Genomic DNA, 14,484 nt, shown 5'->3' with positions numbered 1-14,484 from the left:
GCGTAGGGAGGGCGGACTGGAGACCACCTCCAGCTCGCAATGAGAAAACCACTCCACTGTGAAGGACGCGCTGCACAACCCCCCCCCCCCACACACACACACACCATCATTTGGGGGGAAAAAAATGCAGCGCTCTGGGGAAAAGCCTCCCACTCCTTCGCCCCTCACTAGTGTGCGCCTGGAGATTGCGCGCCGGAGCGGTGGGCGAATGTTTCAAGATGCTCACGGGCTTGTTCAAGTTTATGGTCTGGCGAGGGAAGCGGGAGTGTACAACGTCTCTGCCCACGCGGCTGCCTGAAGTTTGCAAAATCTTAGTAAAGCGGTTAGGGGAGTGCGTGCACTGCACCATATTGCCGCGCATCGGAATGCACCGGTGCAAGGCCGCGGAAGAGAACAAGCTTTCCTGTTTCGCCTAGGATCCTAGGAAAAAAGCGACCGGCAGTCGTGGGAGACAAGAATTCTGATAAACCAGAGTTTTCCACATATGAGGGGATTTGGCATTACAGCCACTTAGCGGGCCTCGGAAACGCTGCGACGCCCGCCCCCGCCCCCCCCCCGGCTCCAGACTGCGGCGGTGCACACTGAGTCTGCGCGCGGGTTTTTCTCGCTGATGCTGCAGATATAGAGCGGAGTGGCTCGGGAGGCGGCGGGCTTGGGGAATGTGGGGGTGGCCGGGTTCCCGGCCTGGCCCCGGAGGAGAAGCCACTACACCCTGAGTGCTAATGCTTTAGCAGACTGGAAAATACTCGCCAGCTCCCTGGCACTTTCAACCTCCGCGCCTCCACGGTCTCCCATAGGGAGACCTTGGAGATCTCTGCCGCCTCTCCCCCCATTCCTGCTGCCTGCGCCCGCCCAAACAACGGCGCGCTACATCTGCTCGTAGACTTTATTGGTGTTTGTCTTGTTTAAATCATCTTGCCTCCTCACACGGGTCTCGTAAAGGCTGAGTACCCACTCTGGACGGATTTCTTTCTGTTTTCTTCTTTTCGACTTAAATTTTCCTGTAAGGGGAGGCCCTTCGATGCCTATAGATTGGGCAGACTAGCTGAGGACCAACCAAATCCCACCAGCAGCTTCTTTTCCCTTTTGAGATGATAAGATTCTCTCCAAACATCTCCTGCCAGCCTGAACCCCCTTAATCCTGGCGCCCCCTCCCCCTTAGCCCCTGAAATAAATGAAGAGCGAATGGCTACAGTTTTTAAAACACAACCGGAGCTGAGGATCTGATGAGGCAGGCTGCGGTGGCTGTGATTGAAAACTGGGGAAGCCTCGCGTGGGGGAATACCATGTACGATCAAGTGGCACAAAGTCAAAAGAAGGAGAGAAACGGAACTAGGGACACTTCGGTACACAAAGTTGCCATTAAAGTTTATTTCCCTTTTATCCAGATAGGTGACGCTACACTTTGACAGTTACTAAAGGCTGCAGGTTTCAGCTCAGAAAATAACATCGAGGCTTCCAACATGTGTTTATTCCCCAGGCGCGCGCACACACACGGTCTACCCCCGTAAGCAAGCACGACGACAGGAATGCCAAGCATTTAAACAAAGACAGGCACCACCCCACCCCCCCCCAACGCCAGCCCACCGAAGTCTGCACTCCCAAAAAAGGATCCCTCTCTAGCTCTCTCTGGAGTTTGATGTTCTCGCTTAACCACTGCAGCCCATCATGGTTTCTCAGAACACCAACGTGGCTCCCTGGGCGCGCACGCGGGATCCCCCAAGCCACTGTTAAGCCAATGCCCAAACCAAGATGCGAAATCGCGAAACGGAGACACTTGAGGGGGTGGGGAACAACGTCTGAGAAGGGGGAGAAGAAGAAACCTTTCCTGACACCCGCTCCAGCGCTCTCACACTCGCACACGGCATTAGTCAGAGAGGAGGAAATTTACCAGCCCCGGGGAGGGAAAGCAAGTCCCCCGAGAAGACAGTGGCTGCGCTCGTTGGGAAGAGGGGGAGAGGCTTTGGCTTAAAGGGGACGGGACTGACTGGGATTGTGCACGTAAGGAGTGGCCCCCGGCGCTGAAGCTGGGCTTTCCGGAGCCGGGTGGCTGGTTAGTACTCCCTCCTGCCTTCCTCCCTTCAGCTCTTCACCCTCCCTCTCTGCGAATGTGTAGTTTCGGCGGCTCGGCTGCCACCTCCGCCACCGCCGCCGCCGCCGCTGCCGCCGCCGCCGCCGCCGCAGCGGCAGTCGCGTCAGGGACAAGCTTGAGCCGCAAGCGAGCAAGCGAGCTCCCAGCAGCAACCACCACTTTGGGCAAACTTGCGGGTTTCCGGCTCTCGGCTAGCGAGAGGGAGCTTCCTACTTGCCATTCAGTGTCTTTGAGCCTTGGCAGCCCTAGGGGCAGCGAGCGCGCCCGCACCAGACTCTCCCAGACGCGAAAGGGTACGAGACAACTGCGGAATTCACCCGCCGTGCCAGGGCACTTCCGAGGAAACAACCGACTGGCACTTTTTCTCCCCTTGGCAAACTGGATATTTTTTTTTTTAAGCTACTTGGCAGCTGTCTCTGACTCCACCTCCCCCCCCCAACCCCCTCCCCAGTGCCTTTGGCTTTTCTTCGGAAATCCGGACAGAATTGGGCATCTTTGTTAATTGCCACTGGGGGAGCCCGGCCGGGGGCTCTCGCCAGGCCAGCGTCGCCTGAGCACCGAGCTTGGTTTGCTCACCTTTGAACTGCAAAGGGATCAAGTTCAGCTCGAGTTGCCAGCATTGGGACTGGGAGGAAGGCGAGGGAGCGTGCAGTAGAGAGAGTGGGAGAAGGGGAAAGGGGAAAGGAGAGGAGGGAGGAGAGAGGAGGAGGAGGGAGGAGAGAGAGGGAGGGAGGGGAGGGATCGAGAGAGAGCGGGGAGAGAGAGAGGCTGCAATCTCCTCCCTGAATCGCGCACAGCGCTGCAGATCCCAGTGCTCCGACATGCGGGCCGAATGCAGGTGAGGGAAGGCACGGACTCTGCGGCTGCGAACCCAAACTTGGGCACCGCGCGGTGCGCACGGTTCAGCCTTCGCCCCCGCGGGCGAACGGCTGCTGCGGTTTCAGGCGGCGGCTTCGTGACTAATGACCTTGCGCAGAGTTGTTAAGAAAAAAAGAGAAACCCGAGCTCTTGGGGGTGAAAAGGGACTGACTCTCTGGGTGTCTGTGAAGATGGCTCGGGCTGCTCTTCGGCGCGCGGGGGGGACCCGGACGCGGACCGCCGTGTGACGCGAGTGGTCTCCACTGCACGGTGCCCGAAGCGACCTGCCAGGGCTTTTTCATTCTCGATCTGTTGACTGGCTCCCCCGCTGCCAGAGCAGAGTCAGAGTTCAGACTGGCTTGTTGCTGGCCCCAGCGCCTCGTGCAGGAAGCAACTCACGTTTGCCTGGGCAGCCGGAGCAGAAGCTGGGTCTGGAGTGTGTGGCTGGAACGTGAATTGGACTCAACTCGAGTAGCAGCAAAGACCAACGGGGTTGGCAGGCGGGGGAAGCTGCAGGCGTGTTCCCCGCCGCTTCCCGGCTCCACCGCCCGCCCGCCGGAGCGGTTCCGGCCCCATCCGACAGAGCGGGGACGGGAGCCCGGGATTCTCCGCCCGCTGCGGGGATGACTCTGGGGGGGCGCCGAGCCCGCGGCGCGCAGTGTCCCGTGAACTGTGAGTACTGCGACTGAACGGCGGCCGGCGAGCGGGCGATTAGCACCCATTGCATGAATTATGAAACAATAACTTTCGGAAGAAGCAGAAGGAAAAGAAAAAAGAAAAAGAAGGACACCTCGCTGGTCCCCCTGGCCGACTCCGCACGCTCCTCTTCTCGCCCCCTCCCTCCTCTCCCTTCCTCCTTTCCCGGAGAGAGAAGAGGACTGGGAGGAGGGCCGGCGGCCGGCCCCGGAGGAGGGGGGCGCCGAGGGGGCTGTGACTAGAACGAGCAGTAGCAGCAGCAGCAGGAGAAGATGCTGAGGATGCGGACCGCGGGATGGGCGCGCGGCTGGTGCCTGGGCTGCTGCCTCCTCTTGCCGCTCTCGCTCAGCCTGGCGGCCGCCAAGCAACTCCTCCGGTATCGACTGGCCGAGGAGGGCCCGGCGGACGTCCGCATCGGCAACGTCGCCTCGGACCTGGGCATCGTGACCGGCTCGGGTGAGGTGACTTTCAGCCTCGAGTCGGGCTCGGAGTACCTGAAGATCGACAACCTCACCGGCGAGCTGAGCACCAGCGAGCGGCGCATCGACCGCGAGAAGCTGCCCCAGTGTCAGATGATCTTCGACGAGAACGAGTGCTTTCTGGACTTCGAGGTGTCGGTGATCGGGCCCTCGCAGAGCTGGGTGGACCTGTTCGAGGGCCGGGTCATCGTGCTCGACATCAACGACAATACGCCCACCTTCCCGTCACCCGTGCTCACGCTCACGGTGGAGGAGAACCGGCCGGTGGGCACTCTCTACCTGCTGCCCACCGCCACGGACCGTGACTTCGGCCGCAACGGCATCGAGCGCTACGAGCTGCTTCAGGAGCCCGGGGGCGGCGGCGGCGGCGGCGGCGAGGGCCGGCGCGCCGGGCCTGCCGACAGCGCCCCCTACCCCGGGGGCGGCGGGAACGGCGCGAGCGGCGGCGGCCCAGGCGGCTCCAAGAGGCGGCCGGACGCGCCGGAGGGCGGCGGCGGGACCAACCCCGGCGGCCGCAGCAGCGTGTTCGAACTGCAGGTAGCCGACACCCCGGATGGCGAGAAGCAGCCACAGCTGATCGTGAAGGGGGCGCTGGACCGGGAACAACGCGACTCCTATGAGCTGACCCTGCGGGTGCGCGACGGTGGCGACCCGCCGCGCTCCTCTCAGGCCATCTTGCGGGTGCTCATCACCGACGTGAACGACAACAGCCCCCGCTTCGAGAAGAGCGTGTACGAGGCGGACCTCGCCGAGAACAGCGCCCCGGGGACTCCCATCCTGCAGTTGCGCGCCGCCGACCTGGACGTGGGGGTCAACGGGCAGATCGAGTACGTGTTCGGAGCCGCTACCGAGTCCGTGCGGCGGCTGCTGCGCCTCGACGAGACGTCCGGCTGGCTCAGTGTCCTGCACCGTATCGACCGGGAGGAGGTGAACCAGCTGCGCTTCACGGTCATGGCCCGGGACCGCGGGCAGCCCCCCAAGACCGACAAGGCCACGGTGGTCCTCAACATCAAGGACGAGAACGACAATGTGCCGTCCATTGAAATCCGCAAGATCGGGCGTATCCCGCTCAAGGACGGGGTGGCCAACGTGGCGGAGGATGTTCTTGTCGACACCCCCATTGCTCTGGTGCAGGTGTCCGACCGAGACCAAGGCGAGAACGGCGTGGTCACCTGCACCGTGGTGGGCGACGTGCCCTTCCAGCTCAAGCCGGCCAGCGACACAGAGGGCGACCAGAACAAGAAAAAGTACTTTCTGCACACCTCGGCCCCTTTGGACTATGAGACCACCCGGGAGTTCAACGTGGTCATCGTGGCGGTGGACTCGGGCAGCCCCAGCCTCTCCAGCAACAACTCCCTGGTTGTCAAGGTAGGAGACACTAATGACAACCCGCCTGTCTTCGGCCAGTCAGTAGTGGAGGTTTACTTTCCCGAGAACAACATCCCTGGAGAGAGGGTGGCCACGGTGCTGGCGACAGACGCCGACAGCGGGAAAAATGCAGAGATCGCCTACTCGCTGGATTCCTCTGTGATGGGGATCTTTGCCATCGATCCTGATTCCGGGGACATCCTCGTCAATACGGTACTGGACCGCGAGCAGACTGACAGGTATGAGTTTAAAGTTAACGCCAAAGACAAAGGCATCCCAGTGTTACAGGGCAGCACCACGGTGATTGTGCAGGTGGCTGACAAGAATGACAATGACCCTAAGTTTATGCAGGACGTTTTTACGTTTTATGTGAAAGAAAACTTGCAGCCCAACAGCCCTGTGGGGATGGTCACGGTGATGGATGCTGACAAGGGACGCAATGCAGAGATGAGCCTCTACATAGAGGAAAACAGTAACATTTTCTCTATTGAAAATGACACGGGGACCATTTATTCCACAATGTCTTTTGACCGGGAACATCAGACCACATACACGTTCAGAGTCAAGGCTGTGGATGGGGGAGATCCTCCCAGATCAGCCACAGCCACGGTCTCTCTCTTTGTCATGGATGAGAATGACAACGCTCCCACAGTTACCCTTCCCAGAAACATTTCCTACACTTTACTGCCACCTTCAAGTAATGTCAGGACAGTAGTAGCTACAGTGTTGGCAACAGACAGTGACGATGGCATCAATGCAGACCTTAACTACAGCATTGTGGGAGGGAATCCCTTCAAGCTGTTTGAAATTGATTCCACCAGCGGTGTGGTTTCCTTAGTGGGGAAACTCACCCAAAAGCATTATGGCTTGCACAGGTTGGTGGTGCAAGTGAATGACAGTGGACAGCCTTCCCAGTCCACCACGACCCTGGTGCATGTGTTTGTCAATGAAAGTGTTTCTAATGCAACTGTGATTGACTCACAGATAGCCAGAAGTTTGCACACCCCACTCACGCAGGATATAGCTGGTGACCCAAGTTACGAAATTAGCAAGCAGAGACTCAGTATTGTCATTGGGGTGGTGGCCGGGATTATGACCGTGATTCTAATCATCTTAATTGTAGTGATGGCAAGGTACTGCCGGTCCAAAAGCAAAAATGGCTATGAAGCTGGCAAAAAAGATCATGAAGACTTTTTTACACCCCAGCAGCATGACAAATCTAAAAAGCCTAAAAAAGACAAGAAAAACAAAAAATCTAAGCAGCCTCTCTACAGCAGCATTGTCACTGTAGAAGCTTCTAAACCAAATGGACAGAGGTATGATAGTGTCAATGAGAAGCTGTCAGACAGCCCAAACATGGGGCGATACCGATCCGTTAACGGTGGGCCTGGCAGTCCTGACCTGGCCAGGCATTACAAATCTAGTTCTCCATTACCTACTGTCCAGCTTCATCCCCAGTCACCAACTGCAGGAAAAAAACACCAGGCCGTACAAGATCTACCACCAGCCAACACATTTGTGGGAGCAGGAGACAACATTTCAATTGGATCAGATCACTGCTCTGAATACAGCTGTCAAACCAATAACAAGTACAGCAAACAGGTAAGATGTATTCCAAGTATATTTAAATATCCCAGAAGAGGTGAAATAACTCTGAGGCAGAGAGCACCTTCTGTGAAGTTTTGCTTTCTCCCTTTTAAAGCTATGATTTGAAAATTTAACAGCAGTAATTTAATGTTAATTCATATGTCATCGGTTGAGTGAGCATGGGCCATCTACACGAGGTGGACCACTGTATTTTGCAAGTTACCCACCCAGTGTTTACAAAGTTACTAACAGACATGGAAGTAGGCAGCGTTTTGCCCATCTCTTTGAACTTGAGGGCACTAATTCATCCTACATTTTCTGTTTTCAGGATAAATAGGTAAATATTGGTTGGCTGGTTAGCTTAGACCTGAAATTGTTTTGTTTTGTGACTATGAAGTGGATAATTACATCCAGAGAGAAAATTTCTGAAGTTACTACTGGTGCCTATGCAAATTGCACAGTATAAAAGTTTTAGCCATGCTATGTATTATGCAAGCTTTTACAGGTAACGGAGGCCGATTCGTGCCAATGTGGTACCAAGTCTGAGATACTTAAAAACTGGCTGCTTTGACAAAAATGTTGGTTTAAAAATATCTAAGGATACACAAATGTCATGCGAAACTGCCTTTTTAATACCTCGATATCTGTAACAGTTAAACTTCCGTGAGGATATGCAGGGAGCATTTGTATTCTTCATGTTTGGTGTAAGGGTTTACAAGCAAAAGTAAAATTGCATGACCCACTTTTTATTTAAGCCAAGCAACAGAAATGTTCATGTCGGATGCACTGTGTGCAAGAAAATTTTGGTATGCATGATGATATCTGAGACTATTAAGGTGGTATAGAATACGGTTGTTTCCCAGTGAAATGTGGAAACAGATCTTAAAAACATATTTTGAGATGGACTTCAGAAAATAGAAAATCTGTTTTTGAAAGTTTTGCTTGTGTGATATATGTAACACTCACAAAGTTTACTTTTCACACCTGCCAAGGTCTGACACTCAGCAAGGTAAACCTTTTGGAAACTGCCGTGTCTAGGGCTGTAGCAACCCCATTAATAAAATATCCTATATTTCTTATCATCAGAACTCATTTCAGAAAACACATTTATGACTGTCAAATAACATCGAATAATAGCTTCTCTATTAAATATGCTTTGCATGTGCAATGTACAGTCGGAGAAGAATGAAGGCACAAGAACTTGTTTTATGGCCTCATTAAAGATGTTATTGATGGGGTCATCAAAGATACTATAGAAAAGAGATATTAATTCCTTATTGCTTTCACAATCTTAAAAATTAGTTTCCTAAAGAGATATCTTCTACTCATAGTACTCTACTGTAGCTATTTGGATAAGGAGAACATAGCTTTTATATCCAATAATCAAAGCAATCCACGAAAATACAGGTCCGAACCACATTACGTTAAATTGCTTTCGAAAATATGTGATGCATGTGAAAGCCTTTCTTTCTTTTAACCTGAAATTTGATAACTGGAGAGTTTATATCTGTTGTGTTATTGCTTCACCTGGAGTTAGAAGGAGATTTTTGTTTTGTTTGGGGTACTTTTATCGGACAATTCTAGTTAAAATAATAGTACAAAGGTGACTTATAAAAAGCCCACAAATAAACTTAGATCTATAGAAATTCCCTTGGAAAATGATAACTTGTAGTGCAGAAGTGTGTGAAGAGGTCTTTTCTGCAGAATGTTTACTTCTTCGCTGTCATCCTAATAGGACTTTTTATCTTGTGGCTGAATGGCATTTGCATTCTAAATTGTGTAATCTGAAACTTTGGAGGGGACATATCAAGTGGCAGATTTATAGATATTTTATACAACCGCCTCATATGTTCTGTGCTGTCACTTAAGCTTTATTTGGCTCATCAAATGAGGTTGGCTCTGGATTCTTGAATATTTAAGACAGCCAATATCAAGACTGTTGTGGCATCCTGTTTAAAAGGCAAAGTGATATGCTTATAAATAAACTAATGTATGGTGCTAGGCTCTTAACAGAGCAAAGACGTCCATATACCAAAATAGAAAGCCTACAAAGCCATTGGTCTCAATCATGCAGTTTGCCAGAAGTGACTGGAAAACTTATATGTTGTTAGGTATTCAAAAGATGTGTAAAGTTTTGACCACAATAAATAGCTGAACTAAAATGAAATAAGGGAGAATGAAACACATTCCTCTTAATGTAATTAGTAATAGTAATTGATACTCTTCATCTCTTCAATATTGCTGTCAGGGGACAAGGGATCCATTTACAAAGTTACATTCTATTAAGACATCTGACATAATAAACAAGATCTTTTTTGTTCTGATTTTTGTACCATAGTAGATGATTTTCTATTTTTTTTCCCAAAAAGATATTACCTTTAATTTTTTATACAACTGCCAAAACGTATTTTCTGTAATTAAATGTGATGTAAGATAAAATAAAATAAAGAGCACGAGGTTTTGTTATAATTTTCTCCGTTGATACTAAATCTATCTAAGGAAAACCCTGAGGGATGCCGTCTTTTAATTCCTTATGGTAGGGATTAATTAAAAATCTGAGATTTCATCTGACATAAAGGCTTCACTTTATTTATAAATTTCCCGAATTGCCTTATCATAGTTCTTAACTTGTGGTAGAATGGAAGTGAGATCTGTTTACAGTGTTCTTATCCTCATGAGAATTAGACGTTTCCAAGTGCTGCTCCTAAATCCTGTTAATGGTTATATTGCAATAAATTAAGCAGCTTTGTGGAAATCAAACTTTGAAAATAATGCCCCTCCCCCTTTTTTGGTGTGTTTTCACAGGGTCTGGAAACTTTCAAATCAGTCTTCTATAGTTACTCTCTGGCAGCATCTATGAGATGTGTGTTGCAGAGTTGCTATCTATCTATCTATCTGTCTATCTGTCTATCTATGTATCTATGTATGTATCTATCTATCTATCTATCTATCTATCTATCTATCTATCTATGTATGTATATATTCCTGAAACTCATACCTTAGCAAAACTGATGACGAAGCCCAGGTATTCATAGTTCAGACCTTTGCAGTCAAAACAAAAGCCTTTGCTCTCAACTAAATAATGTGTCTAGCCGAGCAGAATGTGGATCATTGACAGCATTATTGAGCTTAAGCCTCTACCTCTCCATTTCATTATTCCTTTGCTTGGTAAACCTGGTTTTAGGGCTTCTTCAAATTTTGTGACCTGGAAGGACAATTGTGCTTTTTTTGCTTTGTGAAATAAAGGCAGAGACATTCTATGTTTTCTATTAATTTTTAAATCTTCAGAGTTTTACTATGTGTTAAATATTTTTCAATTCTCTTAAAGAATAATATAATTCCGAAAGAGATTAATACACAATATGAAAGCATAGTGACTATTTTTTAAGTTATTTTTAAGTCCGGTTGTGTTTATACATGTCATGCCATTAATTACCTAATGCACTGGCAAGGAAAAATTTTATCGTATCTAGTAAATGAAAAATAAAGTATTTTTGGCAAGAGTAGAGTAGATACAGCTTGAATAAACATTAATTTAAAAATCCATTTACAGCTGCTTCAGAAATACTCAAGAAAAATTCTTAATAAGTCCAATGATGGTTTCCCTTGCCTAAGGAACTGCTGAATGTTGTCTAAATAATGTTCTCTTTAATTATCGAGCTGTGTTCAATATATTCGTTGTATGCTTAGTAAAAAAATGTGGCAGAAATTATTTTTTTAAATTACTTCCGGTCTGGAAGCGAATGGATAACTTGCCATGGCCTATTAGGGTTTTCGGCCCTGAGAAAACTAAATATTAATTTGTTGGTGTATGGATATGACACCATACTTACTATAGAAGCATCTGTAGAGTGATGCCAACCACGGCTTCTAGTTTCAATTTGATAAGCATGTTTCTACAATATGATGTGTCTGTCTATAGCCAAAAGCACTTTCAAGAAGTACCATGAATTGTGCATATGGTAGAGTTTCTGTTACATTTGGCCTGATAGAGCAGAGCGCAGGCTAATAACTGATCAAAGTTAGGTGATGTTTTTAGTCAGGAGATATCTACTAAAGCAACATTACCTTAGGCCTCTGGATGTCTCTGAATAAGGAAAAGGTCATCCGCTGATCTGATCTGCATCGAATATGTACGTTTTTATGGAAGTCCAAGTATGGCAATTTGAAACTTCTCTCAAACTTACCCCAAGTCAATTAGTAACTTAGACGCAATGCCACAGAGTCCGTTTATAGGTTGTAAGTAAATCATGCAGCTGGATGAATACAGCAAAATCCTTCTTTCTTGTTATTTTTTTTTCTATCTTTGAGTAATTACGTATCTTATATGTGGAAAAGCGTACACACGGTATCTCTCTTTCTTTCTAACACACAAACTCGTGCGGATATATTCACATAAACCAACGATGGTGCCATTAGACTTTTATTTCATTGTGATATTCATACATTAACATGTGGAGCATATTTGAACTTTAAACACCTACAACATTGAAATAAAATATATCATAGTCAATCATTTAGTGTCTGGATCTAAAATTACTAGAGTCATCACAGTTTAGAATTAAGAAATATCAACCAAACCAGTTCCTTCATTTTCTATGAAGAGACTAAGGTCTTTATCTGTACCATTGGGGTGCGAGTTCTGTTTCCTGTTGGTACCTTGAACGGGGCAATGCAACTTAAGTTGAGGCCTTTAGAAGAAAGTAATTTGATTGAGATCACAAGATTATCAAGGATACAGTGTGGATACAAGTCATGGAATGCAGAGACCAGTGTTTCTGTTTTTTATCGTACTCCCCCGAGGAATAAAATTGAATTTACATCCCTTCTTCTGTATACATTTCAATAGCAACAGAAATCTGTTGAGATTTACCTGTCTATGTATAACTACATATTGAGCTATGAAAACTGACTTTTTTACAATAGAATATAATGCTGCTTTAGGCTCCAGTTTTTATCTGTAAATTATCGGGGGAGTTACAATTCACATTTTCTAGACTTTCAAAAGAAATTAATGGCTTTTTCCCTCTCTGTAAAATAGCAATTGATGACATACACTGAAGTAACATTGTTTACAGCATATATTCAGCAGGTTAATTGACAGAATTTTTAATTTCAGCAGAAGCCTGACAACAGGTGGGATTAATATATTCTCAGTGAGAACATAATTTTTGTGGAAATTAATACAAGCTTTCTATACATTGTGTATAAAAGTTTATATGCACCCTAATTGGAATAATCTTTTGCCTGTTTTCATTTATATCGATGATCCTTTTTTGGTTTCTATGCTCCTTTGCATTTTGCCAGCTTTGTGGGGAACACAACCTTCATATTGACCTTAACACACAATTGTAAATGAATTTTTCATCTAAATTGGTTTTGTAGCAAATTTTTAAAGCAAGGTGACATTTTAAAAATGTTCAGTTAGATTTTCTCCTTTGTTAAGCAATTAACCAATCTAGTGTATCATATTTTAAATTTACCTAGTGATAAAATGCTAATGATTGAGTTTGTCAATTTCAAAAATGAAATTTGAACTGTTTTTCAAACTAAATGTAGTGTGACAAAATCCTTGCTTCGCCATAGCTGCCAGTGCTATTAGAAATTTTACTGTCATTTCTACTCCTGGGAGACAATGGTGGTGAAGGTTATAATGGAAACTTAGTACAATACTTGTTTAGAGCTTTATGTTTAAGTTGTATATAACCAATTTCTAGGCTAGAGCAAGGTTCCTCATCCATTTATTTACCATGACTCTATAGAAATAGTAGGAGCTGTTCACATAGATCTTGAGTCAGCTTTAGTTTTCTCTCTTATTTATTTTAAAAACCCGTAGAATCTTTTCTAAAGCAGGGACTCTGTTTCGGAACATTACACAGTGCTTTATTTAGCATTAGTGTTGTGGGAGAAATCACATTCCAAGAAGAATGGAGCTGAAACCACTAAAACTAATCTTAATTATCACGTCTGGTGAATTAATGTTTTAAAGGCGGAATAAAGGTTTATGTTCAGGAATGTGATGATGTTTGTATTGAACTCTAATGCTGTGTACAAACAAACAAACAAACAAACCAAAAAACTATTAAACCTTCTGAGTAGGATTCATCTGACAAGTTAACTGTTTTTCCCCCGAGCGTATTTATTATTTACAGACACATAATTTGTAAATAAAAATTCTCTGTGACCAAAACCTCTGCCACAGCATTCTAATTGGGTATAAGGTATTGGGGAAAAATCCTTCATCGCACTTTTTTTTTTTTTTACCTGCATAAATCTTTGTTTTCCTTCTTTCAGATGCGTCTACATCCATACATTACTGTGTTTGGCTGAATTCCACTCTAATATGATGCTCCATTATGCTCCATACTCTGATGTCCTTGCTACTCCGAAACCTGCTGGAGCCTGCCCTTGGCCGTGGGGTGTCAGCCAATCACTGCTTGTTTTGCTTGTTGTGCATTTGATTTTCAAGTTTTTCCCCTCGTTTAAGGAAAAAGAGTGTTGAAATAAATAAACTTAGAAAAGAAACAGTATTAATAAAGAAATGTGCTACAAATGGACATCTGAGTCACTGAGAATTCCATTCTCAAAGAGGTGGTTAGCAGAAGAAATGAATAGCGAAGGCTGTAAAAAAAATCCCAAGGCACATTTCAACAATAATTTTAAGATTCTAGCTTTGTGTGAACCAAGGAAAATTAAGTCTACTTAGTCTTTGTCTATAATACATTAAACACTGACTTTTGGTAAAATCCTAAGTCGATCAACATTTTTAAAGGGTTATGGAATTACAGCCTTTTCCAGGCCAGTGAGATAGTTGTGTTAGAACAAAATATAATGTCTACACATCTATCTCAAGGACTTTGAACAACACTTATAAAAATATTGGTATATAAAATAAATTTGAGAGTCAAATTTTGTGTTGAGCAGTTACTGCCAATAGATTGTTTCTTCCTTAATCTTGAAATATTGACCACGGAATCTGAATTATCTATGGAATTTTTAAGTATGTTTGTTGTTGTTAAATTCTTAAGAAAATTTGGAATCTTTCCGTTAGATTTACTGAAGTCACTGTAGTCACATTCAGAAGGAATTTGTGGCTTCCTATTTTCGTGGTACATTTATCTGAAGGCTATTCTATTTGATGTCTGATAACATAAATCCAAGCTGCTTCTGAGAATGCAACATTTAGATATAGTTGAGAAAGTGGCTGAATTTTAGTTGCGTAAGTAATATTCTAGATAAGTCAGGGAATCCTCTGGATAGTCCCTCCAATTCTTTATGGTTATATATTTATGTATCTGTTGTTGTATGTGTTTATGTGCCTAAAAATAAGTGTTCAAGTGTGAAGTTTCATAATTTTATAATATATTTACCACATTATTTGCCCCCCTAATTTTTGTCCAAGTT

The 14,484-nt window shown here is 46.1% G+C and overlaps 1 protein-coding gene across 3 annotated transcripts in view; it reads left to right on the top strand.

Moving 5' to 3' along the window:
- The first annotated feature begins 2,851 nt into the window (after nt 1–2,851).
- The window catches only part of PCDH7 (protocadherin 7), a 420,489-nt gene continuing 408,856 nt past the window's right edge, over nt 2,852–14,484 (top strand). For 2 of the 3 annotated variants that reach the window (XM_042984807.1, XM_042984808.1), the window contains exon 1: nt 2,852–7,095. In XM_042984807.1, the coding sequence (XP_042840741.1) occupies nt 3,919–7,095 (3,177 nt within the window). In that variant the 5' untranslated portion in view covers nt 2,852–3,918. Of the gene's footprint in view, nt 7,096–13,374; nt 13,638–14,484 lie in introns of those variants that run through there. The other variant, XM_042984809.1, reaches the window with a different exon arrangement.

This window comes from Panthera tigris, chromosome B1 (assembly GCF_018350195.1).
Source record: "Panthera tigris isolate Pti1 chromosome B1, P.tigris_Pti1_mat1.1, whole genome shotgun sequence".
In the NCBI taxonomy this organism is placed as follows: Eukaryota; Metazoa; Chordata; class Mammalia; order Carnivora; family Felidae; genus Panthera; species Panthera tigris.
The sequence above is the reverse complement of the archived record's forward strand: the minus strand, read 5'-3'. Positions and strand labels throughout refer to the sequence as shown.